The sequence below is a fragment of the Propithecus coquereli genome, unplaced genomic scaffold (assembly GCF_000956105.1).
Source record: "Propithecus coquereli isolate 6110/MARCELLA unplaced genomic scaffold, Pcoq_1.0 Scaffold426, whole genome shotgun sequence".
Taxonomy (NCBI): domain Eukaryota; kingdom Metazoa; phylum Chordata; class Mammalia; order Primates; family Indriidae; genus Propithecus; species Propithecus coquereli.
In genome coordinates this window covers 897,466-922,829 of record NW_012150019.1, presented here as the reverse complement: position 1 = coordinate 922,829, position 25,364 = coordinate 897,466, and the positions used below count along the sequence as shown (strand labels likewise).

The window sequence follows — 25,364 nt, the reverse complement described above, 5'->3', positions numbered from 1 at the left end:
CTTTTGGGTCAAGGGAGTGGGGAATGTGCACTGCCCATGTTGTTACAACTGAGGTCAAATCTGACAGCCGTTTTTAAAGGCTTAATCCCGAACCCAAGTGCTGAAAAACCAGAGGCTGAGGGAAATGTGTGAGCTTCCACCTCAGTGTTTTACTGAGACCAGCATTGGGGGCATGTGAGGCACAAGGAATCCAGCTCCATTCCCTAGAAGCCATCCACAAGGTTTTCCTTGTAGATGTCATCACTGTAGACAATCTGGGTCCTCTTGTCCCGGTGGCAACCCTTAGGGCTGTTCTGGACAGCTAGGGAAGGAGGAGAGAGACAGGTAAGACCTAAAGGAGAGCACTGACCACACCCGAGGCCCAGAGCCTGACTACCTCACTCCTGGCCGCTGCCCCCTGGTGGCCAGAATGGCCTTTCTCCCTTTAGCCCCCTTGAACAGTGGCCGCCAAACCATTGCAAGCACAGTGGAAGCTGTTATTGTGACACGTGTGGGTACTGTGATGAATGTTTTGTTCTTAGATAAACCCCAAATGTTGTGACTACTGAGTCATGCAAATGATGTTAACATGCTACTTTTAGTATGTCAAACATTAAAGATTAGAAACTCTCTGTGGCCCTTTGTTGATATGCTGGTCAATTCTGGTTCCCTCCCTTTGTCTGCAGGGCCCTTCTTTCTGCTCACTCCTTTCCCAGGAAAAATCTATTTTCAGGTAAAACGGGTTATTCACACTAAGAAATGCTACCGCCCCACCAAAGCTCATCCAGGGTGTAGCTTTGGCCCTCAGCACTGTCCCTTGAGTCTCTAGCTGTTTCTTCCTCTTCCTCTTCCCTTCCACCACTGGACACTTCCCTCTCTTCACCCCATCCAAGGAGTTCATCCCCACCGCCCTGGGGCTAGAAAGAATCCCACCCACACCAGTCCCCCTCTCTGTGATCTCCGTACCTCGACACTGCTGACCACTCCCTCCTCAAAGCATGTGTCCTTTGGCTTCAGTGGCCCTGGCCCCTTTGGTGCTAATCCCAGCCCTCTGATCCCTCCTGCCTCCTTTGCTGCATCCTCAACGTCAGCCTAACACGTCAGGAGAGCTGGGGACACGTGGGGCATGAGGAGTACAGTCCTGCTTTCTAACACAGTCCCTGAATATTCCTCGAGTCCAGTCCTGGGTCATTCTTTTCTCCAAAATCAGTCTCCCCTGATGATACTGTTTTGTAGCCACCCTGTGATGCAGATGACTTTAACCTATGTTTTCATTCCTCACCTCACACCTGAGTTTCAGATCCCTAATTTTAAATATGAAACCCACTCTACACCCTCTCAAAATGAACAAGCCTCATGAGATGCTCGTCTTCCTCACCAAACTGACTGCAGCTCCCACTTTCTTACCTGTTCCAGTCATTGCTTTGGGAGTTGTTTTCAATCCTTTCCTCTCCTTCTTCCTTTACCTCTAACTAACAGGGCCTGGCAATTCTCCTTCCCATTCCCATAGCCTCCACACAAATTTTGACCTCTATCCCCTCCAGGGAATCCAGGCACGTGCCGGGGAAAAAAGAAGGGGTGGGTTGTGGAAGAGAGGGTGAGAAAGAATCCAATTCTTACCGAGGGAGCCCCAGACAGATTTGCCAGTAGCAGCATCCAGCATGGGCTGTTTGCGGGCTATGTTGACTTTGAGCTGTACGGACTCCACCTGGGTCCCGTTGAGCTGGAGCAGAGAGGGGAAGAAGCAGAGGATGGGGGAGGAAAACATTATAGAAAACCAAAGTTGTTCCAAGGGTTGCTATCCTGGGAGTAGACTGAATAGGGATCTGAGGATGGAAGTTTTTCTGTGGGAATAGGGAGAGACTTCCTCTGTCAAGAGGAACCAATTTCCTCCTGGCTCCCAGTATTTTAAGGAGAAAACACGAGGATGGCAGGAGGGATGGGAAAAACAGATCTGGGAAGTCCCAACCTCAGCAACAGCCTGATCTGCTGACTCCATCTTTTCATAGGTGACGAAGGCACAGCTGGGATAAGAGAAAACAGGGTCAGTGGAGGACCTATGGACTCTTCTGGACCCAACCAAACTCAGTGTTCACAGGTTGCTGCAGGCAGGGCAGCCTCCGCCCCCAGGTCCCACACCCCAGGGATCTCCCAGGACTTCTCATCATGCCTTGTTGTCATCCTTACTTTCTGGGTGGGTCCATGGAGAGATCAATGATGTTTCCAAAGGGAGAGAAGGCCCCACGGAGGAGGGTGGGTGTCATGTCTTCCCCGTACACATAGAGAGTGTTCCCCTTCCGAGGGGCCCGGCGTTCAGGGAACGAGTCCGACCCTGTGGGATCGAGAATCATAGTAACAAGACATAGCCCATCTCACCTTCCATTTAGCAGGACCCGTCTAAACCTCTGCTGAGGTCACCTTCCCCTCCAGCCACGATCACTCACTGCGGAAAGGGCCCTCTCGGTCTCTCTCTCGGTCTCGATCCCGCTCTCGGTCTCGATCCCTGTCCCGCTCCCGGTCTCGATCCCGATCCCTGTCCCGTTCCCGATCTCGGTCCCGGTCTCGATCCCGCTCCCGATCTCGGTCCCTGTCCCGGTTCCTCTCATGGCTGCGGTCCCGGCTGCGGCTTCGGGGAGGGGAGGTTGAGGAGCGGGCACCACCACGTTCTTCGTAGCCCCAGTCAAAGGTTCGAGGGGGGCCATCACCAGCCCCGGTGCCCTCTGTCTCTTCTGCATCTGGTCCCAGTTCTCGAAGCCGATCGCTGGAAGACACAAAGCTGGGGAGAAGCAGACAGTGAGGATCAAAGGGGGCTTATACTTCCTCCTCCCAGACCCTGTGGAGGCTCAACATTCCCTCGGCAGCCCAGCTGCTTCCACTCTAGTGCCACACCTCCCAAGGACTGAGGCAATCAACCTTGCCACCAAGTGGGCCCAGTCCTATTGCTAACACTCTAACCTCTCATACAGAGATTTCCTCTGGGGACGTCTGGACGACTGAAAAAGAAAACAAGAACAGTTAAGATCATTCCCAGTTGTTGACATGTGGTCCAAAACATGAGGGTCTCTCATCTTCCTCAATCCCCAGCCCCTCACAGACTGAGAATTAGGAACCATTACCTCCTGTAGGTCATCATCAGCAGATATGCTCCTCTGGAACGGCTGGAAAGTGGGGACTGGTCCCTTCTCCGGGTCCTGGAGAGGTGGCAGGGACCTAACTCAGCATGGGAACAGGAAGTGTTCCTTTTCCCTCACTCTCTTCTTGGCTTTCTCTATTTTTTCTTTTAATTCTATGTACATTTCTTATTCGACTATGTGGTACTTTTTATAACCGACCTGACATACACGTATTTAGTTTACGTAAACTTCTCCTTAATCTGATGATTTTCAGCCCATTCAATCCCTTAGAGCAACACGTTCCAAGAACTAGAATCTAATTTAATGAACGTGTAAAATGAAGAAGAATTTAGCAGTCACCAAGTTTTTTCATTTTACAGATAAGAAAACTGAAACTCAGAATGGTTATAGCAATTTGCATTTCTTTCCCCTAAACCCAGCTCCATTCCAACCTGGGGGGATGCCCTCTCAAGTCAGGGGTCCCCTGAACAATCCTTCTGCTTGTGCTCACCTTTAACTTCCCCTCTAGGGTTCGAGAACGTTTGAAGCCTGAGTTCTTGGTCTCAGCCTTGATGGCACTGATGGCTCCTGACTTCACCAGCTGTTTTGCCTGCTCTGTTGCTGTGGCTGTGTCCACCACAGGCTGCTCTGACAGTGCTTGAGAGGCGAGGGGAAGAGGCATTATGCTGGCTAGGTGAGCCCCACGCAGCCCACTTCCAGTCCATCCCCCTTTTCCCTGTCACTCACAGCGTTTGACACCACCTTGGCTGGCTGTGCTGCTGCTGCTTTGCTTCTTCAGAGCCAGCAACGCCTTTTTCTGGGAAGGAGGGTGAGAAGAGAGGGCTCAGTGAGGGCCAGCCCGATGGGTGCATCACTCCAGAGACATCTTTCTTGGTGTTCCCAGAGTGGTGCATTGAGGCAGCTCTGCCTTTCGCGTCTGGTCCCAGAGATGTACAATGTCAACGATACCTAATCTAGCCAAACCACAGAATCCAGAGGTTTTCCAGAGTCTCATTTTTTTTTTTTTTTTTTTTGAGACAGAGTCTCGTTCTGTTACCTGGGCTAGAGTGCTGTGGCATCAGCTGAGCTCACAGCAACCTCAAACTCCCGGGCTCAAGTGATCCTCCTGCCTCAGCCTCCCGAGTAGCTGGGACTCCAGGCATGTGCCACCATGCCCGGCTAATTTTTTCTATTTTTTTTGTAGAGATGGGGTCTCGATCTTGCTCAGGCTGGTCTCAAACTCCTGAGCTCAAGTGATCCTTCCGCCGCGGCCTCCCAGAGTGCTAGGATTACAGGCGTGAGCCACCGTGCCTGACCTAGAGTCTCACATTTTTGAAGTTGAAGACAAACATTTCAATCATGGATTGGAGACCCAGGATATAAACTGTAAGTAAAGTACAAGCCTCTGTGCCTTTTTTGGGGGCTTCATTTATCCATCCCCGGCATATTTAATGAGACCCAGTCATGATTTTGTAACAGGGATAGTCAGAAGTCTAAGCATGGCTCCTATCCTCAAGAAGCTTACAGTCCGAGAAATAAGATGACTAGTGTGAATTGCCAAGAATGATTATAAGAGGTGCAGATTACTCACACCTGAAAACAAGTAAGATTTTTCTGATGCTTAATGGCTACTAAATTAGGTCCTGGGTAGCATCTGCACAACACAGACAGAAGAGTATTTTAGACAAAGAAAACAGGGTGGCAAAGATGCAGAGATAAGAAGGTCTTGGGAATGCATGTTTTGGCAGTAGTGAATAGTTCTACTTGACTAGACAGGGATGTCATGCTAAGGTTTTGGGGCTTTGTTATGTTGACAATAATAAACCACTGCGGGTTTTGACAAAGAGGGGGAACAGAGTTTAGTGTTTTCAACAGATTATTTTTGCAGGAGTGAAGAAGTCTGTTCAAAAGGGACTGAGGAACTTGGCGACAGACCATTATAACAGCCTAAGTGAGTGTCAGTAAAGCCCTGCTCTGGGGAATACACAGGAAAGAATAAACAGGATAAATTACTTAAAAGAAGAATCAAGAAGACTTGGCAAATGTTCGGCTATACAAATAGTGGAAAAGTGGGAGATGAGATTTTGAGTTCAAACACTGGGAGAATTGAGCGTAGTCAGTCCTACGTGGAATATCAAGAATATTTAGTAAGGTGATCGCTTCAATTTTGGGTATCTGAAGTTTATCAGTAAGACATTGGATGGAACTGGAAAAACCAAACTTGGACATCACCAGCTCTCAGGTGGTATTAAAAGTCACAGGAAAGAGAGACGATTCCATGGCAGACTACACAGAAGAGAGAGAAGGCACACACCAAGACCTGGGAAAGCCCATCCCCTGAAGCTTACACTATGAGGTGACACGTCTCCAGGTATGCGCCAGAAGAATCCCCCATCCCCTCACACTCACCCCAGGTGTTCTCAGAGTGCAGAGTCTGTGAAAGGTTGCGCCATGCCCACACACACACCCTCACCTTTTTCTTGAGTTTGTTGAATTTCTTCTGCAGAGCCTCCTCCTCCTCGCTCAGTCCGGGGGGTATCACCAACATGGTGGCTCCTGGTTCAGGGGCAGGGCCCAAGACATCTTTCTCCACTGTCACCACCCAGGGTTCACACGCCGTCCACACTGCACCCAACCCCACCCCTCCAGGCCTGCCTACTCCTGCTTTTGGCCTTTCCCTAGCCCTTGCTTAAACCAGGTTGCCATCCAAAGCTCCCACTCGTCGGGATCAACCAGCATTCCCTCTTGTCTCCAGGGATCACAGGCACCAGCGCCTCGGGGCACCACGTGGCCGAGGGAGGGAAAAACACCCCCTCTGTCGCTGAGACGATGGCACCCGACCCCCTTACCCCCGCTGGGGTTAGTATGGCCAACCGCGGGGTTCGAACAGTAGAGGAGGCAGTAGAATCCGCGCAGCGTTCTCAGAGCAACGCAAGGGGGAAGAAGAGAGAAGGGACTCGGAAAAAGGGGCGAAGGGTGAGGAGGAGAAGGCCTTACCTGAGGGGGGCGGCAACCAGACCCCCCCGGTCTCGGGCGGCGCCCGCGCTGGCCGCCGATAGCGGGCTCAGAGCGATGACGTAGCGAGAGGCGGAGAACGCGGTAACCAAGGCGGCCCAAGGCGCACTTCCGCCCGGCCTTCCTCCGGGTCCCAACGTCCCCTCCGCCGCGCCAGTCCCCCGTCGCGGCGGGGACTACGCCGGAAGTCTCCTCCACTTCCGCCCGTTCCGGGGCGGGGCTTATTCGCCGCGACGACTCGCTGCTTTTCCGGGCTGCTAGGCAGCTGCGGTGGCTCCAGGATGATGGAGACTGAGCGACTCGGTGAGGGGGAGGGGAGTGGAACGGAGTAGTAGATAGGGAATGACCCTTGACCCCTGACCTCTGTCCTCTCCCTGTAGTGCTACCTCCCCCAGATCCCCTGGACCTGCCCCTTCGGGCCGTGGAGCTGGGATGCACAGGGCGCTGGGAGCTGCTGAACGTGCCTGGGGCTCCAGAGAGCACAGTGAGTGACTTTTAACCCTAACCTTTGACCCGCATTTAGTCTAAACCTCTTCCACCCTCCTCTCAGTAGGATCATCTAGCATGACCTCGCTCTCCCGTGCCTGGATACCTGTCATCCAAGCCTGACTGGTGCTGGACAGACTCCAGCCCGGTAGACCTGCAGTGAGTCCGAGCTCATGTGAGCACAGAGCAGGGGATACCTTAGCTCTGAGAGCTGCTTTTTCAAGTGTGTCTTTTCAGCTTGGAGCTCCCTTCTTCTGTCTCCAAGCACCAGGGCACTTGGTGATTAAGATGCTAGGCTTTGAGCCCCTGACTCTTCCTCTTTAGGTCTGAGACCTCTTATTCTAAAATCAGTGATTCTCAAATTTCGGTGTGCTTCATGATTAGCAGGGGAGCTTTTTAAAAGTGCAAATTCCCAGGACCTTTGGAAAATATTACTTCAGCCTGATTGTTCTAGTTTGGGACATCTGCCGTTTGTGATCTAAACACAAATCCTGGCCGAGCATGCTGGCTCACGCCTATGATCCCAGCACTTCAGGAGGCCTGAGATGGGAGGATTTCCTGAGGCCAGGAGTTCGAGACCAGCCTGGGCAACATAACAAGACCCGGTCTCAACAAAAAATAAAAAAATTAGCTGGTTGTGGCGGCACTTGCATGTAGTCCTACCTATCTGGGAGGCTGAGGTGGGAGGATTGCTCGAGCCCAAATGTCTGAGGCTGCAGTGAACTATAGTCATGCCACTGCACTGCAGCCTGGGTGACAGAGTGAGACCCTATCTCTAAAAAAACCAAATAAACACAAATGCCATCACCTCTTTTGTCTGCATTTTACCATTTTTCCTTATCTAATGCCTCTTATCTTGCTCCTGTTTCAGCTTCCCCATGGCCTCCCTCCCTGTGCCCCAGATCTGCAGCAGGAAGCAGAAGAGTTGTTTCTGTCATCCCCAGCCTGGCTGCCTCTGCATGGTGTGGAGCACTCAGCCCGGTGAGGAGTCTGCCTGTAGGAGCCCGGACTAGGGAGAGGGCTTCTTGAAGGAGTTCGGACAGGGGGAGAAAGAAGACCCCAAATTTACTTCTTTTCTTTCCAGAAAATGGCAGAGGAAGACAGATCCCTGGTCTCTCCTGGCTGCCCTGGGGGCCCCTGTCCCGTCTGACCTACAGGCCCAAAGACACCCAACCACAGGCCAGATACTGGGCTACAAGGAGGTAAGAGGTCAGAGGCCATGGGAAGCAGAGTTGGGAGAAGGTGAGGGGGTTAGAGGCAAGCTCGGTCTCACTGGGGCTGTGATCTGTTGCCTCAGGTCTTGCTGGAGAACACAAACCTGTCGGCCACGACCTCCTTGTCTCTTCGCCGGCCTCCAGGGCCGGTCTCCCAGTCCCTATGGGGAAATCCAACACAGTACCCCTTCTGGCCAGGTGACCCTTGTGGAGATGGGATGGTAGGAGAGGGAGCGCTTAGTCTCCAGGGAAGGAAGGTTTCCCACTCATCTCGTGTTACCCTCGTCCCATGAATCCCTGTCTGTCCACCCTTTCCCCAGGTGGGATGGACGAACCCACCATAACAGATCTGAACACTCGGGAGGAGGCTGAGGAGGAGATAGACTTTGAGAAAGGTGAGGTGGGGTTCTGAGTCTGAGCACTTCCGTGCCTTTGAGCAAATTAGAAAAAGGTGTCCTTTCCAAAACATCCTTTACTGTCACCTGTTGGGAAAGTGTTGCAGCAAACATCCCCATCTGCAGTGTCTGTGCTGTGAATGGTATCCTTTAGGTTTATACAACGTACAGCTTGCCCTCCAGTGTGCAGTGGCCCTGGTTCTGTCTCTCCCTGTCCTCCAGATCTTCTTACTGTTCCACCTGGTTTCAAGAAGGGCGTGGACTTTGCACCAAAAGGTTAGTTTTAGTCTTGTAATGGGAGTGTAGAAGTTGAGCCGTTTTATGGAGCAGAGAGGGACCTGACAAGGTCGCCTGTTTTACTTGCTCCTCAGATCACTCCACTCCAGCTCCCGGGTTGCTCAGCCTCAGCCGTCTTCTGGAGCCTCTAGATTTGGGTGGAGGTGATGAGGATGAGAGTGAGGCAGTGGGACAGCCAGCGGGTCCCAGAGGGGACACTGTTTCAGCCTCTCCCTGCAGTGCTCCCCTGGCCCGAGCAAGCAGCTTGGAGGACTTAGTGTTGAAGGTCAGTGGTTCTGGTGGTGGAGGCAAGTGAGGAGAGATCTTGCCACAAGGGAGGGGGGGTTGGCTCCGTTGCGCCTGAGGGGATGAAAGAGACATCTTTGGGAGGAGTGGTAATTGAGAACTCTCCGGCTGTATCTTTGTCACCCCTACCCCTGGCTTTTCCAGGAAGCGTCCACAGCTCTGTCCACCCCAGAGCCCCCAAAGCCTCCACCTCAGGAGCAGTGGGCCATTCCTGTGGATGTCACCTCCCCTGTGGATGATTTCTACCGCCTCATTCCGCAGCCAGCCTTCCAGGTACCGGGTCTAGTCCTCACTCGCTCCAGCACTCTTGCTGGCTCAGACCCTGCCGCAGCCTCCAGCCCGCCTCTGCCTTCTCTCCGCCAGAGGCCGTGCTCCTCCCAGGCCAATCTTGGTCCTCAGCGCCAGCCTCGCCTCGCTCTGCTCTCCTCCGCTCTGGCCCGCGTGCCCCATGAGCAGGAGGCAGGAAGGCCCCTCCTTTTTTCAGCCCCCATGTATTTCTCTTTCCCACAGTGGGCATTTGAGCCGGATGTGTTTCAGAAACAGGCCATCCTACACTTGGAGCGGCACGATTCTGTCTTTGTCGCAGCTCACACATCCGCGGGGAAGACAGTTGTGGCTGAATATGCCATTGCCCTGGCCCAGAAACACATGACTCGGTACAAGTTCCCTCCCCAACCTCCCCTTCACCAGCGGCCTGTTTCCTCTACATCCTTCTGGTGTCTGCTCTCTCTCCTGCCTTGCTACCTTACCTTTTAGGTGAGAGGTTCAGGGGAGAGACTGAGAAGGAGCCTAGGGAGAAATGAGAGGCATGGTGGGGACAGAGGTTAGAAAAATGAAGTTCAGAAAGGGGTGGGGGACAGAATTTTCCCAGGGTCGCATCATGAAAGAGAATGTGAGGGCAGTTTGAGTGGAGAAGGGGAGCACCCGTGCTCCTGGGGCGCCCTACTGGGAGCGCTTCGTGTGCAAGCAGAGACACTGACCACGAGTCCTTCTCCCCAGCACCATCTACACTTCGCCCATCAAGGCCCTCAGCAACCAGAAGTTCCGGGACTTCCGAAACACGTTCGGGGATGTGGGGCTGCTCACTGGGGACGTGCAGCTGCACCCGGAGGCCTCCTGCCTCATCATGACCACAGAGATCCTTCGGTGAGAGACGGGCACTCGGGACGGATGGACTTTTGGTTGGGAGGATGAAGCTGTTCCAGAGCGTGCTGGCTGAGGAGGGGTGGGGACAGGAGGCGCTGGGGAGTCAGGCCTCGGCCTCTTCTCCCCAGCTCCATGCTGTACAGTGGCTCAGATGTCATCCGGGACCTGGAGTGGGTCATCTTTGATGAGGTTCACTATATCAACGATGCTGAGGTAAGGGGTAGGGGGTCCCCTAGGGGTCTCCTGTGGGACTAGTTGAGCAGCTCCGCTGTTCCACACACCATGAGGACCTTACTGCCTTCTTTGCCCCCACATGGAACCCTGTGTCCCTTCTCTGGGGGCAGAAAGGTAGCACCCTCTGTACTCTTGGTGACCTCTCTTCCCTCTCCGTGCCCAGCGTGGGGTCGTGTGGGAGGAGGTGCTCATCATGCTGCCCGACCACGTCTCCATCATCCTGCTGAGTGCTACTGTCCCCAACGCCCTCGAGTTTGCTGACTGGATTGGGTGAGACGTATCCTCGGGTGCTTGGGTGAAAGGCCTGTGGTATTCCTTGGTTGGGATGGAGGGGGCAGTAAGGCTGCCACAGCAAGGACAGTGGTCAGGCCTTGGGGGTAGCGGGGAAAAGGGGTGGGGCTGGGGAACATGTCCCATTTGGGCATGGATGTTGACATGGAATGGCGGGGGACAGCCTTCCATTCTGGGTCTCAGAAAAATCTGAGTGAGGTCAGAGGGGGTGGGGAACGGGGTGGGCACATGGGTTCCTTTCCACACTCCCACCCTGACCTGCTGCCCTCTCTTCCCTTCAGGCGACTGAAGCGTCGTCAGATCTACGTGATCAGCACCGTTGCCCGCCCCGTCCCCCTGGAGCACTATCTCTTCACAGGGAACAGCCCCAAGACCCAGGGGGAGCTCTTCCTGTTGCTGGACTCCCGAGGAGCCTTCCACACAAAGGGGTAAGCCTGGACATGGAGGAGGGAGTCTGGGCCGGGCCCCCAGCTGGGTGTGACGGCCACCCCTCCCTGTGTCCCAGGTACTACGCAGCTGTGGAGGCCAAGAAGGAGAGGATGAGCAAACATGCCCAGACCTTTGGGGCCAAGCAGCCCACGCACCAGGGGGGGCCTGCACAGGTGAGAGCTGGGACCTGCCGACACCTGTTTCTCCCCCATCTTTTCTTCCCTTGTTCCCTGGAGTTTTGAACTTGAGCTCTGAGCACTGCCCCACTTGACACTACTTCACCTCCCATTGGTTCAGGGACTCACCCTCTGCCCCTTTCCCCCTCCTTCCCCAGGACCGAGGAGTGTACCTGTCCCTCCTGGCATCCCTCCGCACGCGTGCCCAGCTGCCTGTGGTGGTGTTCACCTTCTCCCGGGGCCGCTGTGATGAGCAGGCCTCGGGCCTCACCTCCCTTGACCTTACCACAAGTTCAGAGAAGAGTGAGATTCACCTCTTTCTGCAGCGCTGCCTTGCTCGCCTCCGTGGCTCCGACCGCCAGCTGCCCCAGGTGCGCCAGTGAGTGTGTGTGTGTGTGTGTGTGTGTGTGTGTGTGTGTGTGTACATGCACGGACCTGGGAGGCTGCAGGGGATAGGCTGTGTCAAGACCCCATCTCTGATTGTGGGCCTTCCCCCAAAGGTCCTGCACATGTCGGAGCTCCTGCACCGTGGCCTGGGTGTGCACCACAGTGGCATCCTGCCCATCCTCAAGGAGATCGTGGAGATGCTCTTCAGCCGCGGCCTGGTCAAGGTACACGTGGTGGTGGGAGAGGGACTCCCCAGGGTACTGTTGCCTCCTTAGGGGCTGCCCAGGGGGCAGAGGGGCAGAAGTTTAGGTAGGTCAGTGTGGTGGGTAAGAACCTGGGCTCTGGATCGAGACTACCTGGGTTCGAATCCCAGCATCACCATGTATCTGTGGTATGACCTTGGACAAATTACTTAACCGTCCTGAACTTTGGGTTTCCCATCTTAAAATGGGGATGCGTAAGATAAGAACACGTAGTTCTCAGAAGAGAAACCTAAAAAGCTAGCAAGCATATGAAAAGTCATCAGTAATCAGAGAAATGCAAATTACTCATGAGATATAACTTTACAGCTTTAGACTGGTAACATTTAGGAAGCTGGCTACTGCCAGGGCGTTTCCAGAGACACCAGAGACTATAGGATTCTAGGGATCCTTGTGCAGGTATAGTCAGTTTGGAGCGCACCCTGGCAGAGCAAGTATGATATACTCTTTGACCCTAAATTCCATTCCTGGGTATATACCACAAAGAAATTCTTACCCTGGTTCATGAGGGAACACTATGCTCTTCTTTGTTCGCTATGATTTTGTTCATGGTGGCAGGGTGGTACCAGGGTGCCTTTCCCTGGGAGAAAGGGTAGATAAATGTGGGGAAGCACCCCACGGAGTGTTCTGTGGCATTTGGAAACAATGGGTTAGATATAACCACAGGAACGTGGATGGATGTTGTGATACCATGTGCAGGAAAAAAAGAAAACAATCAGATACATAACTGCCTTTTATGTGAGTTATAAACTATAGGCACACAAAGCAAGACACGTTCTGCAAGAACATATTCATACAAAAAGGTGCTCACTAATACAATAAATGATAAATACAATACATTACATTAAGATGGGAGTGGGATATGGAGGTAAAAGGAAAGAAATAGGTAGCTAAGTCAAATGAGGCAAATGATCGTACCTGCCCTATAGATTCCCTGGAGAGTTAAATGAGATCCCACAAGTAACAACCTGGGACTGTGCCTTGTGCCTACTTAGCCTTGGCTACAAAGTAAGATGGGCTTGGCCAAGCCAGGGGTGCATGTGTGTAGTCCCTTTGCTGATCCTCTCTCTCCCCCTCTGTCCCAGGTCTTGTTTGCCACGGAGACCTTCGCCATGGGTGTAAACATGCCCGCCCGTACAGTGGTGTTTGACTCTATGCGCAAGCACGATGGCTCTACCTTCCGGGACCTGCTCCCCGGGGAGTATGTGCAGATGGCAGGCCGGGCGGGGCGGAGGGGCCTGGACCCCACAGGCACCGTCATCCTGCTCTGCAAGGGCCGAGTGCCTGAGATGGCAGACCTGCACCGCATGATGATGGTGAGGGGACAGCGTGAGGCCGGCCCAGGCAGGGCTCCAGCTCCCGAACCTGCGAGGTTCTCTCTCCCAGCCCTCTTTCTCTCTCCCTTGACTTTTTAATTTTCCTTGGGAGAAACCAAGGTTGGAGTGAGCAAATCTAAGGATGAGATTGGAGTCCATCTCCTCTAATTTTTTCCCCTGTGAATACAGAGCTAGATGGGGCCTTGGAGAGTCTGTTTATTTTGGTTTGCTCCCTTATGTTACAGAGGAGGTGAGCAAGTGGTTTGTCGAAAGCCCCATGGTTTCAGAGCTAGAGCCAGGACTAGGTCTGTTGAGGGTAGACCCAGTTAACCAGAGGACTGGCTGGAGAGCAGTAGGTCCCACCCCAGTCTCACTGGCTTCTCTGACCTGGCTCCAGGGGAAGCCGTCCCAGCTGCAGTCCCAGTTCCGCCTCACATACACCATGATCCTCAACCTGCTGCGGGTGGATGCCCTCAGGGTGGAGGACATGATGAAGAGGAGCTTCTCTGAGTTTCCATCCCGGAAGGACAGCAAGGTGAGGAGGTTGGGGTGACCAGTATACAGAGCAGGAGGTTGGACGAAGCCAGGCTGGGAAGAGGTGGGCATCTGGAGGCCAGTGTGGTGACGGTGGGGCGTGTGACACATGGGCCCGGAGACTCCCCTTTCACAGCCTGTCCCCCACCTCCGCTCAGGCCCATGAACAGGCTCTGGCTGAACTGACCAAGAGGCTGGGGGCCTTGGAGGAGCCTGACATGACTGGCCAACTGGCCGACCTGCCTGAGTATTACAGCTGGGGGGAGGAGTTGACAGAGACCCGGCACATGATCCAGGTGAGCAAGTGTGAATGTTGGTGCTGGGCGCGGTGGCTCACGCCTGTAATTCTAGCGCTCCAGGAGGCCGGGGCGGGAAGATGGCTTGAGGTCAGGAGTTCAAGACCAGCCTGAGCAAGAGTGAGACCCCCGTCTCTACTAAAAATGGAAAAACTAGCTGGGCGTGGTGGCGTGAGCCTGTAGTCCCAGCTACTTGTGAGGCTGAGGCAGAGGGATGGCTTGAGCCCAGGAGTTTGAGGTTGGTGTGAGCTAGGCTGACGCCACGGCACTCTAGCCTGGACAACAGAGCAAGGCTGTCTCAAATAAAAAAAAAGTGTGAATGTTGGGGAGATGATGGGGGAAGGGAGGAAGAGCACGTGTCACTCTGGGTGCTCCTGAAATTAGCCCAGGTGTCTGTCCTTGTGACACCTCCTCCTGTTTCCCTGCTCTTCAGCGACACATTGTAGAGTCTGTGAATGGGCTGAAATCTCTCTCAGCGGGAAGGGTGGTGGTGGTGAAGAATCAGGAGCATCACAGCGCTTTGGGTGTGATCCTGCAGGTGAGGGAGTTTGGACCCCAGAGGGTGGGAGACAGCAAGCCCTCTTGCCGTCTCCCCACTTGGCTAGGGGCAGGTTGCAGTCGCCACGGGGCTCCCACTTTTCCCCCTTGCCCTCCTTTCACCCCTGCCCATCACCACCTCTTCATGCTCACCACCTTCCCCTCCCCTCGGGAGGTCTGCTATGATTGCTCGACTGGAGCTCTGCACGGTCTTCCTGATCCCTGCCCGAGGGTGGGGGTCTGGTCTCTACCTTTAATGTCTACTCCTCACATCCCCTTTCCTGGCCTCCCTGACTCCCTCAGGTCTCCTCAAACTCCACCAGCAGAGTATTCACAACCCTGGTCTTGTGTGATAAGCCCGTGTCTCAGGACCCACAGGACGGGAGGCCAGCCACTCCAGATGTCCCCCACCCAGATGACCTCGTGGGATTCAAGCTGTTCCTGCCTGAAGGTGAGAGTGAGGCCGATGTCCGGGTTTGACGGCGGTGTAAGCAGGATGCCTGGGTCCGTGGCAAACTCTGACATGTTCTCCCCTTTTTGCAGGGCCCTGTGACCACGCTGTGACCAAGCTCCAGCCAGGAGACGTGGCTGCCATCACCACCAAGGTGCTCCGGGTGAATGGAGAGAAGATCCTGGAGGACTTCAGCAAGAGGCAGCAGCCGAAATTCAAGTCAGAGCTGCTGGGAGGGGCATGTAGTATGGGGTAGCAGGTGGGGGTCTCCCCCAGCCTGACTGAGGGAGACCATGAAGTGTGGGGGGGGGCATTTGAAAGGGTCTCCCGCAGCCTGAGGGGGTACTTCTATGGGAGAGAAGCCTCTTATTCCAGAGATCAAGACCTGTTGTCTCTTCAGGAAGGATCCTCCCCTCGCAGCTGTGACCACTGCTGTCCAGGAACTGCTGCGCCTGGCTCAGGCCTACCCAGCAGGACCGCCCACCCTCGACCCTGTCAATGACCTGCAGCTCAAGGATGTGTCTGTTGTGGAGGGTGGGCTCCGGGCTCGGAAGCTGGAGGAGCTGATCCGGGGGGCTCAGTGTGTGCACAGCCCCCGTTTTCCTGCCCAGGTAGGGCCCTGGATGCCAGCTCCCAAGCTGAGAGGAAGGGCTCTTCCTCTCTGGTCCCTGTAGATTGCTGCCCCTTTCTCAGCCCTTGTCCTCAGTGCACCCCTGCTGAGGCGCAAGAAGGCTGATGGGTGGCTCTCTGCAGTACCTGAGGCTGCGGGAGCGAATGCAGATACAGAAGGAGATGGAGCGGCTGCGCTTCCTACTGTCGGATCAGTCGCTGCTGCTGCTCCCCGAGTACCACCAGCGAGTAGAGGTGGGAGGAGCAGGAGTGGGGGCCGGGGGCTAGGGTGGAAGACAGCAGCCTCCCCAACACCCACCCATTCTCTGGCAGGTGCTCCGAACCTTGGGTTACGTGGATGAGGCGGGCACCGTGAAGCTGGCAGGGCGGGTGGCTTGTGCCATGAGCAGCCACGAGCTACTCCTTACTGAGCTCATGTTTGACAATGCGCTGAGCGCCCTGCGGCCCGAGGAGATCGCAGCCCTGCTCTCCGGGCTGGTCTGCCAGAGCCCTGGGGACCCTGGGGATCAGCTCCCGAACACTCTCAAGCAGGTAGAAGACATCACCCTTCTCTCCCTGCCTGGGATGTTGCATTCCCACCCCCCTCCCCCAGGTATTTCCCAGGTGACCCCTTCCAGCCCTGTCAGTGCCCCAAGGGTGAGAATGGCCTCTTCCTTCATCTGGGCCTCCCCTGTCTTAGAGCAGGAAGGCAGGCATTAACTTCTCCTTCCCCCTCTGCAGGGGGTAGAACGTGTCCGGGCTGTGGCCAGGCGCATTGGTGAGGTCCAGGTGGCCTGTGGCCTGAACCAGACAGTGGAGGAATTTGTTGGGGAGCTGAATTTTGGGCTGGTGGAGGTTGTGTACGAGTGGGCCCGGGGCATGGTGAGTACGTAGGGTTTGGGGTTTTTACAGACAGCTGCCTGGGGAGAGGCTGCCCAGGCAGAGCACGTCAGTTCTCACCTGCTCTCTCCACAGCCCTTCTCTGAGTTGGCAGGGCTCTCGGGAACCCCTGAGGGCCTGGTGGTCCGCTGCATCCAGCGCCTGGCTGAGATGTGCCGCTCGCTGCGGGGGGCAGCCCGCCTGGTAGGAGAGCCTGTGCTGGGTGCCAAGATGGAGACAGCGGCTACCCTGCTACGGCGGGACATTGTGTTTGCAGCCAGCCTCTACACCCAGTGAATGAGCCCTGTGTAAAAATGTGATAATAAAACAGCAGACCACCGTGTGTGCTTGATGTATTGGATGGGGATGACTCAGCTAAGAAGACACACTAAGAGAACCACTTGCAAATATACCTTTATTGTTAAATATACCTTTATTATTATTTAGAGACTGGACCACCCCCTCCAAAGCATCAGTAGTTGGGGGAGGGAGTCTTAGGGGGTGACGGGAGGTCCTGGGTCATGGCTTCCATGTACCACATGGGCAGGAAGGCATAGGGCGCATCTCGATGTACAGACACCGTGACTGGGCCACCAGGCTCCCAGGAGAAGAGGTGGACGAGCCTGGGGGAGCAGATTGAGGCATGGATTGACGGCTGGAGGCTGAGCTCCTGCAACCCAAAGGGCAGGGACAGAGCTGAACGCCTCACCTGGGGTCATCCTGGACAACTGTGTTCTGGGCAAAGCTAAGGAAGGCGGCACAGAAGTTCATGCACACAGAGGGATTCCAGCCATCACGGTCATTCTGGAGTGGGCAGAGGAGAAGGGAGAAGACTGGCAGTGAGGGTGGGGGTGGGAGAAGGGGAAGGCAGACTGCAGCCCTGGATGTTGGACCCATGGTCTTGGTGTGTGAGGGATGCAGGTGGGAGCTGTAACATCACTGTCTTACCCTGACGTATTCAAACATCTCCATGGTAGGAAAGGTCTTGAGGGAACAGACAAAACCCTCTGGGTTACGGAAGCCAGCAACAACACTCGGGACACCTGGGAGGAAGGACTGAGCCCACCATTTCAGAAGCTTGTGTCTGTGAGAAAAAGCAAGCTGTCAGTGGGACCCTCCTCCCCAAGTCCCTTTCCTAGCCATCAATTCTAGGCTGTTGCCCTGCCCACCCCTATCCTGAACCTGTAGAAGCTCTTCCACTGGCCAGGGCTGTGCATCTCCTTGGAGGTCTTGAGCTCCACATAGCAGGTGGGGGGCTGTGTAGATGGGGCCTGGGGGTCTGTGCAGTCTACCTCCCCTGAGAAGAGCAGAGGATGGCTTCCCAGCCGGCTGCGTAGCACAGAGCAGAAGGCCACGTTGGTGTTAACCTCTCCAGAGGGGTCTGGAGAGCCTCCAGGTTTGTCTGCACAAGGAGAGAAGCAGCAGCAGGGGTGGGGGCTCTCAATCTCTGGGGGGGAAGCGGGCTACTGAGTGGGAGCAACTCTCACCTGCACACATGTACTGCTCAAACTTGTACCCCATGTACATAAGCTCCCGGAGGAGGGGCGGTCGAGCAAGCCTCTGAGCCCGAGCAGCCGGTGTCTCTACCTCACTCAGGTACAGTGTCCCCAGGAACCGGGAGGCTGCCAGCTGCCAGCCCTCCTGCCGCTCATACGGTGTTGTCAGCAATTTTGTCAGGTGCCCCCGCCATGTCACTACAGCCCCTGCCAGCCAGCCTGGACCCCTGAGAGGGAGGACATTAGAGGCTAAAGATCTGACACAAGCATTAGTCAGATGGTCCCCCAAAGAACAGCCTAAGTTCATTCCAAGGACTGATTCTCACCCCAGCTTTGGCTCTTAATTTTAGAGGGTAGGTGCAGATGTCCAGAACTGCTGTGTGCTATGCTTCGCTCACCCCTCCAGCTGGCCACGGTGTTCCAGGAGCCAGCGTAACAGGTGGTCCAGCCCTTCTCGGACCTCCTCGTCCCGGGGCTGGTATCGATCAGGGTATCCATCTCTGAGGTCAAAGTCGGGGCCTGGACCGTTGGTGGGGGGTGGGCTATAGTAGCGCAGGGCTCGGGCATCTCCATGGTACTGGCGTTGCGCATCCAGGGAGAAGCGGCCCAGTTCTGAAGGGCGCCGGTAGAAAGGAAAGGGCCCAGAGTAGAGGGCGGGGTCTGTGGGCAGTGAGGGTGCTAGACGGGGCAGTTTGTTCCGGGATTCAGCTACCACTATCTTCTCAGCTCCTCTCTTGGTCCCTCTGGGCTCCATGAGGTCCTGAGAGGAGGGGGGTAGTTTTCATTTTACAGAGGAGGTCTGGAGAAGGGTGACTCTGAGGCAGGACTAAGCGAGCCTCCTAATCGCCAGGCTTCGGCCTTGAAACACGCAGGCCCCCAGGCCCTCAAACACAACCACGGCCAAGCGCTTGCTCATCCCACCTCTTTTCGTGCTCCTCCCCCACCCCATCCTCCAAATGCAGTGAGCTTAGCAAGGAAGTCTGGGCTCAGATCGAGGATCTGGTTACCTCAAATCCCCCGCGACCTCGACTTCCGCCTCCGCAGGGCTATGACGTCATGGCAGGCACATCGGAGCCCACGGGGGATGCAAAGTTGGTTTTTCTGCTTTCGATGATGCAATCATTCAGCGACACTGGCGGGCAAACCCCTCCGGGGCGGGGGGCGGTACCGGTGCGATCTTTACACCGGGAGGTCGATCCCAACCAGGCCACCGCCGCGCGTCCGCACCGCCCACGTGTCCCCGGACGTGAGTGCCCTCGGAGAGAGCCAATCAGCGGCAGGCGTGGGGCGGCGACCGGGCGAGGAGGTGCGGGTATCCGCATTGGTACCGCCCCTCCCGGCAAGGGCCTGAGAGCTGCCCAGTTGACGCCTGTTTCGTCATCACGTCGTGGTACTTACACTGAGTCACCTAGTCTAGTACACAGGGGGGGACGCCCGGAGGCGTCCGTACGTTACTGCCCCGCGCCGGAAGGCCCTATTTTCACGTTCTCTTCCCTCACCCTCTACCCCTTCCCCGGTCCCATAAAATCCCCGGCTATGAGCCGGAAGAGGCATCGCCTGGTCCCGGAGACCTTTGGACTGAAGAGGCGGCGGGAGCGAGGGCCTGTAGAATCGGAGCCTCTGGGGGGCGAGTCAGGTAACCATGGCAACCCGAGGCGGGGTTAAGGGCCCCAGTTGGGCGGGGCCTTGCCTTGGGTGGTCACGTCTGTGGCGAGACCGGCGCCCCCGTAGCTGGCCCGCTCCCCGCCCCAGGTGACCCGGTCTCTCTGGCCCCTCCCCTCCTCTCGGTGACCCGGTCTCTCTGCCCAGGGTCGGCGCGCGCGGCAGTCTCGGAGCTAGTGCAGCTGTTCCCGCGACGCCTCTTTGAGGATGCGCTGCCGCCCATCGTGCTGAGGAGCCAGGTGTACAGCCTGGTGCCTGACCGGACTGTGGCCGACCGGCAGCTGGTGAGGGGCGTCAGTGGGACCGCTAGACATCCCGTCCCTGCTTCGCAGGCACTCCTGAAGTCCCCTGTCACTCAGTCACTCAGGCGGTGCGCCAGCCGTTCAGCAAGCGTTAGGCCTTTTTGGGACGGGCAGTGGACCAGGCACTCTGGTGCCACAGAGAATGCTACAGACTCTGTTAAGAGTCCCTCAGGGCGGGGCCTAGTGGCTCACGCCTATAATCCTAGCACTCTGGGAGGCCGAGGCGGGTGGATCGTTTGAGCTCATGAGTTTGAGACCAGCCTGAGCAGGAGCGAGACCCCCGTCTCTACTAGAAACAGAAAGAAATTAGCTGGACAACTAAAAAATATATATAGAGAAAAAATTAGCCGGGCATGGTGGCACATGCCTGTAGTCCCAGCTACTCGGGAGGCTGAGGCAGAAGGATCGCTTGAGCCCAGAAGTTTGAGGTTGCTGTGAGCTAGGCTGATGCCACGGCACTCTAGCCAGGGTGACAGAGTGAGGCTCTGTCTCAAAAAAAAAAAGAAAATAAAAAAAAAGAGTCCCTCAGGCAGTAGAGGGCATGCCAGATGATGAAGATGGAAGAACAAAGCTTTGGGGGAAACTGAGTCATGGGGGATGGTTCGAGCACACAGCTCTGGGAATGCAGGCAGCCTTCAGATCATGACAGGCCTTATACGTCAAGGTTTCTGTCTTACACTGCAGGCGGTGAGCTGGTAGAGAATGTTAAACAGGAGAGGGAATGGTGTATTGGAGGTAGTGGATAAGGCACGGAGATCAATTAGGAAGATATTGCAGCTGAGAACTAGTGAAGGCCTAAATTAAGATAGTGTGGTAGGGAGTGAGGGATGAGTGGGGGATGTGGAGAGTGAGGAAGTGGGAGGAGTCCAGGATAATTCTCAGATTTTCTAGTTGACAGACTGGGTGGTTGGTGGGGTTAGGAGCTCAGTGAGTTAATGGGGGATAGATGGTGTGTTTAATTTTGTACAAGTTGAGTTGATGGTGCTTGTGGAGCATCCAAAGGCAAATGTAATAGACAGTTGGATATGAGGGTTGGAGAGAATTCTGGGCCAGTGATACAGGATTGCAAGTCACCAGGCGTGATGGCTCATGCCTATAATCCCAGCACTGTCGGAGGCTGAAGCAGGAGGATAATTTGAGGCCAGGAGTTTGAGAGCAGCCTGGGCAACATAGTGAGACCCCTGTCTCTACAAAAAATTTAAAAAGTTAGCCAGACGTGGTGGCACATCTGTTGTCCCAGCTACTGGGGAGACCGAGGTGGGAAGATCCATTGAATCCAAGAGTTCAAGGCTGCAGTGAGCTCATCGCTGAATGATTGCATCATAGAAAGCAGAAAAACCACCTTTGCATCTCTCTTGGGCTCTGATGTGCCTGCCATGACGTCATAGCCCTGTGGAGGTAGAAGTCGAGGTTGGGGGGCTTTGAGGTAACCAGATCCTTGATCTGAGTGCTCACTTCCTTACACCACCCTGTACGACAGAGCGAGACCCTGTCTCTAAAAAAAGAAAGAAAGAGAGAGAGGGAGAAAGAGAGAGAAAGAAAAAAGAAAGAAATGCAAGTCATAGAGGTGAGTAGCAAGTGGTTCAGTATGTGGATGTGGGTGAGATCCAGTAGGAAGAGTGAGGAGAGGAGTGGCTTTGTAGCTTTCCTTGCATGTTTTCTGTTTTCCTTCTGCTTTTGGGTTTATTTTACTTCATTTTCCCATTAATTTTCTTTTCTTTTTTTTTTGAGACAGAGTCTTGCTCTGTTGCCTGGGCTAGAGTGCCGTGGCGTCAGCCTCGCTCACAGCAACCTCAAACTCCTGGGCTCAAGCGATCCTCCTGCCTCAGCCTGCTGAGTAGCTGGGACTACAGGCATGCGCCACTACACCCGGCTAATTTTTAGTAGAGATGGGGTCTTGCGCTTGCTCAGGCTGGTCTCAAACTCCTGAGCTCAAGGGATCCTTCTGCCTCGGTCTTCCAGAGTGCTAGGATTGCAGGTGTGAGCCACTGCGCCCAGCGTTAGCCTGGTAATTTCTGTTATCTTGTGAGCTCTTTAATGCTTAAATAATTTTTAAATAATATTTTATCCAGAATTTTAATTTTCAACTCATGAGTTGGTTCTTGCTGTATTCCTAAAAACAGAAGTCCTGGTTCATTTTTATTTGTTTTAAACATTTTATCCCATACTCCTCCCCACCTTCCTCCACTCCAAATCTAGAGTGTTGATTCCGTGAAGCCAGGGTCTGTGTCTTAATCACTATTTTATTTTAGTGCCTGGCATATGACTGGTCACAGAAAATTATATTGATTATTTATTACTGATAAAGCAGGTAGATGCGAGGGTGGGTAACTAGTTGGAAAAGTCTACTTATTGATGCACCTGATAGTCTTACCACACAGTTTTTCCTTTTCTAAGAAAAAAATGCCCCAATACTGGCAAACAAAACTTTCCTGCCTAAAAGTCCCCAGAGTATAGCAGAGCATCTTACCCTGACACCCTTCTTTTCATTCCCATCTCTGTGGAGACAGAAGGAGCTTCAAGAGCAGGGGGAAATCAGAATTATCCAGCTGGGCTTTGACTTGGATGCCCATGGAATTATCTTCACCGAGGACTACAGGACCAGAGTAGGTGTGACTGTGTGTATGTCATGGGTGGTGGGGCAAGGCAGGGAAATTGGGGGACAGAAATAAAAACAAGGAAACAATTTCTCTACCCCATATCCCACGGAGAGGGCAAAGGGCTCTGGTAAGTAGTAACGTGACGGGGAGGGAGGGAAGGAGGAGGAGAAGCAAGGGCATGAGGGGAGCAGTGCCAGAGCAAGACGGAAGACAGGAAGAGAAATCCGGGGGGATGGAGCTCGGTGGAGGGTGAGGGTGGGGCCAGCCCATGTCTCTCATCTCTGCTTCCAGGTCCTCAAGGCCTGTGATGGCCGACCCTATGCTGGGGCAGTGCAGAAGTTTCTGACTTTGGTGCTTCCGGCCTGTGGGGACCTTAGTTTCCAGCAGGACCAAATGACACAGACCTTTGGCTTCAGGGACTCAGAGATCACGTGAGACTTGTGGAACCGACAGAGTTGGGCATCTGGCACTTCCCTGCCTCTTTCCAGCTCCATCTAGCCTTTTCCTTTTCCTTCTGGTAGACCTGCCAAAAAAGTCTGACTGTTCTTTTTTTTTTTTGAGACAGAGTCTCACTTTGTTGCCCGGGCTAGAGTGCCGTGGCATCAGCCTAGCTCACAGCAACCTCAAACTCCTGGGCTCAAGCAATCCTACTGCCTCAGCCTCCTGAATAGCTGGGACTACAGGCATGCGCCACCATGCCCGGCTAATTTTTTCTATATATTTTTAGCTGTCCAATTAATTTCTTTCTATTTTTGGTAGAGACGGGGTCTCGCTCTTGCTCAGGCTGGTCTCGAACTCCTGAGCTCAAACAATCTGCCCGTCTCGGCCTCCCAGAGTGTTAGGATTACAGGCGTGAGCCACCGCGCCCGGCCCTGACTGTTCTTTTTAATAAAAATGACCTAAAGTTTGTGCTCCTCCCCGTAAAAGGGGAGGCCTGTCTTACCTGAGGCCTTGGAAAGAGCCCTGGACTAGAATTCAGGAGCTCTGGGTGACTTATCAAACACACATAGGGGCCTGGCAGGGACGATCAAAGCCCGATGGTGATCATAATGGGACTAAGAGGACAGAGACTGGTAGGAGATGGCGTGCCCCTAAACATGCACATCAAAAAAAAAAACGAAACAAACAGACCAAAGTAGTGATCTCATGTGGGGAAACATACTTTCGGTGAGGTGGTGGGGCCAGGGCAAGGCATGCCTAGGCCATGGCAGGAGCACAGAGGACGCTGATGTCTCTCCTCAGTCCTACGACTGGGAGTGTGTCAGGGCATGTGAGAGGAGGGCTTCTGAGAGGAGAAGCTGTTTGAATGAGCAAGTAGTAACAGGAAAAGGAAGTGTGGAGGGAGGGCAGTCCAGGTGGGGACTGGAACAAACAGGGGACACCGAGAACTGCCCGAGGTTGGGGCTTTGTTATTCAGGCCCCCTTGTGTGGTTGCCCATGTTTGCGAAAACTTAGCGACCTGACTTTAACTGATGGGATGAGAGGTGGTTCTCAGAGCCCAGGCCTCATCTCGCCTGGCTTCCCACTGCCCTCAGGCATCTGGTGAATGCTGGAGTATTCAACGTCCGAGATGCTGGCAGCTGGTGGCTAGCCGTGCCTGGAGCTGGGAGATTCATCAAGTACTTTGTTAAAGGTACCTGTCTGTAGCTCAAGCCTGCAGCCTCTCAAGAACACCTTTTGGTGGCTCCTCAGTTCTTTAGTCCTTATGCACCTTTCCCCTCTCCTGTGCCACCCCTCTCCTCCAGGGCGCCGGGCTGTCCTCGGCATGGTCCGCAAGGCCAAGTACCGGGAGCTACTCCTATCTGAGCTCCTGGGCCGGAGAGCGCCTGCTGCGGTGCGTCTTGGTCTTTCCTACCATGTGCATGACCTCATTGGGGCCCAGCTGGTGGACCGGTGAGTCTTGCCCCCTGCCTCTGGCAGGTGACAAAGCAGTGACCCAAGGTTAGGTTTCCTCCCAGCTCATGCTTAATTCACTAGTGAAGCCCTGTTCCTCTGTCATTCTTCTCTGGAACCCAGGAATACCCCTTGCTAAGTTTTCCGTTCTCCTTACACCATGGGCCTATGTGTCTGGCACCAGCCTTGTCTTTCTCCTATACAGCATCTCCACCACTTCTGGAACCCTCCTCCGCCTGCCAGAGACCTGAGGATTCTGCTCATCATTGCACAGCTCCCCAGAGTGGGCCAAGAGGGGTCCTGGAGTGCTTCCTGATGGTGGCTGAGACACGATCACCTTGGGAAGGCTTGGGCTCTCGTCCATGCAAAGGGTCAGATGTGACTGCGGCTGTCTGCCTGGGCTCTGAGCCAGGGGTGGGGTTTGGGTGATGCTCCTCTGCCCTTCTGTGGAAGTGGAGCCAGAAGCGGTGCCAAGGCTGTGGCTGCTGCCTTTCATGTAAAAGGGGCTGCTGTTCCTCTGTCTTGAGATAAGACAGTGGGATTTCTGGGGAGGCTGGTGAAGGAGGACAAGGTTCTTTTCCCTACATGCTGTGTTGAAATTGCCAAATAAAGTACTTCTGCCTGTGGTATTTTCTGGATGTGCTTTGGTTACTGTGACGTGTGTGTTTGAGTGCCTTGTTTGGGGGTAAAGGTAAAGCCAAACCTAGGCCTGAGCTTTGCCCCATTGTCCAGACAGGAAAAGGGTTAACTCTGACGTTCAGATCAGTTCTCCTTGTGGGTGGCGAGAGAGCACCTATCTCCAAAACCACAGAATGTCGTTTAGGGCCTACAAAAAGCAAAAGCCTGGTATAGTTCAGTCTGTGCTGGGGTGAAAACAAGAGACAAGTGTCTTCGAAGCCCATCCATGTTTTGTTAGGACCTTTAAATATCCTGTATGTCTGGGCCATGTTGGGCCCTTGTACCCCCATGTATACAGGAGCTGGCGCGCATGCATACACCTACCAAGATTCATCAGGGGAGGAGGTGTCCAGGCACTGGGATGAGAGGGGTTAACAGGCGAGGACCGGATCGATCTCTGGGCC

General features: G+C 54.5%; 4 protein-coding genes and 1 long non-coding RNA gene across 6 annotated transcripts; 3 read left to right on the top strand and 2 right to left on the bottom strand.

Annotated features, from left to right (window-relative positions):
- Positions 1–131: 131 nt before the first annotated feature.
- Positions 132–6,282, bottom strand: NELFE (negative elongation factor complex member E). Its single transcript, XM_012653682.1, has 11 exons — positions 6,090–6,282; positions 5,566–5,648; positions 3,840–3,909; positions 3,604–3,749; positions 3,096–3,170; positions 2,935–2,972; positions 2,424–2,755; positions 2,167–2,311; positions 1,949–2,003; positions 1,600–1,702; positions 132–301 (listed from the first exon to the last, which is right to left on the bottom strand). Exons 2-11 carry the CDS (start codon positions 5,638–5,640, stop codon positions 204–206), a joined length of 1,137 nt encoding a protein of 378 aa, XP_012509136.1. The 5' UTR covers positions 5,641–5,648; positions 6,090–6,282; the 3' UTR covers positions 132–203.
- LOC105817872 lies at positions 4,394–5,529 on the top strand. Its single transcript, XR_001137861.1, has 3 exons — positions 4,394–4,478; positions 4,572–4,695; positions 4,981–5,529. It is a non-coding gene; the product is annotated as an uncharacterized LOC105817872 (long non-coding RNA).
- On the top strand, positions 6,090–16,662 carry SKIV2L (superkiller viralicidic activity 2-like (S. cerevisiae)). Of its 2 annotated transcripts, XM_012653675.1 has the most exons (28): positions 6,090–6,410; positions 6,488–6,591; positions 7,465–7,574; positions 7,678–7,795; positions 7,891–8,005; positions 8,128–8,202; positions 8,425–8,478; positions 8,574–8,764; positions 8,929–9,057; positions 9,295–9,440; positions 9,784–9,930; positions 10,059–10,143; positions 10,328–10,434; positions 10,737–10,883; positions 10,961–11,057; positions 11,219–11,431; positions 11,561–11,671; positions 12,793–13,023; positions 13,421–13,558; positions 13,716–13,853; positions 14,287–14,391; positions 14,694–14,841; positions 14,934–15,060; positions 15,242–15,452; positions 15,595–15,705; positions 15,784–16,002; positions 16,192–16,332; positions 16,426–16,662. In XM_012653675.1, exons 1-28 carry the CDS (start codon positions 6,389–6,391, stop codon positions 16,624–16,626), a joined length of 3,741 nt encoding a protein of 1,246 aa, XP_012509129.1. In that variant the 5' UTR covers positions 6,090–6,388; the 3' UTR covers positions 16,627–16,662. The 2 variants fall into 2 exon arrangements, with proteins under 2 accessions (XP_012509129.1, XP_012509130.1); XM_012653676.1 differs by lacking the exons at positions 6,090–6,410; positions 6,488–6,591 and adding an exon at positions 6,718–6,768.
- A 90-nt stretch (positions 16,663–16,752) lies between these two features.
- On the bottom strand, positions 16,753–19,209 carry DXO (decapping exoribonuclease). Its single transcript, XM_012653673.1, has 7 exons — positions 18,833–19,209; positions 18,224–18,585; positions 17,817–18,052; positions 17,512–17,731; positions 17,278–17,413; positions 17,039–17,133; positions 16,753–16,952 (listed from the first exon to the last, which is right to left on the bottom strand). Exons 2-7 carry the CDS (start codon positions 18,577–18,579, stop codon positions 16,802–16,804), a joined length of 1,194 nt encoding a protein of 397 aa, XP_012509127.1. The 5' UTR covers positions 18,580–18,585; positions 18,833–19,209; the 3' UTR covers positions 16,753–16,801.
- Positions 18,873–24,908, top strand: STK19 (serine/threonine kinase 19). Its single transcript, XM_012653674.1, has 8 exons — positions 18,873–19,137; positions 19,243–19,461; positions 19,635–19,771; positions 22,300–22,395; positions 22,681–22,820; positions 23,925–24,022; positions 24,135–24,282; positions 24,488–24,908. The coding sequence occupies exons 1-8, from the start codon at positions 18,882–18,884 to the stop codon at positions 24,531–24,533; spliced, it is 1,140 nt and encodes a 379-aa protein (XP_012509128.1). The 5' UTR covers positions 18,873–18,881; the 3' UTR covers positions 24,534–24,908.
- The last annotated feature ends 456 nt before the right edge of the window (positions 24,909–25,364 follow it).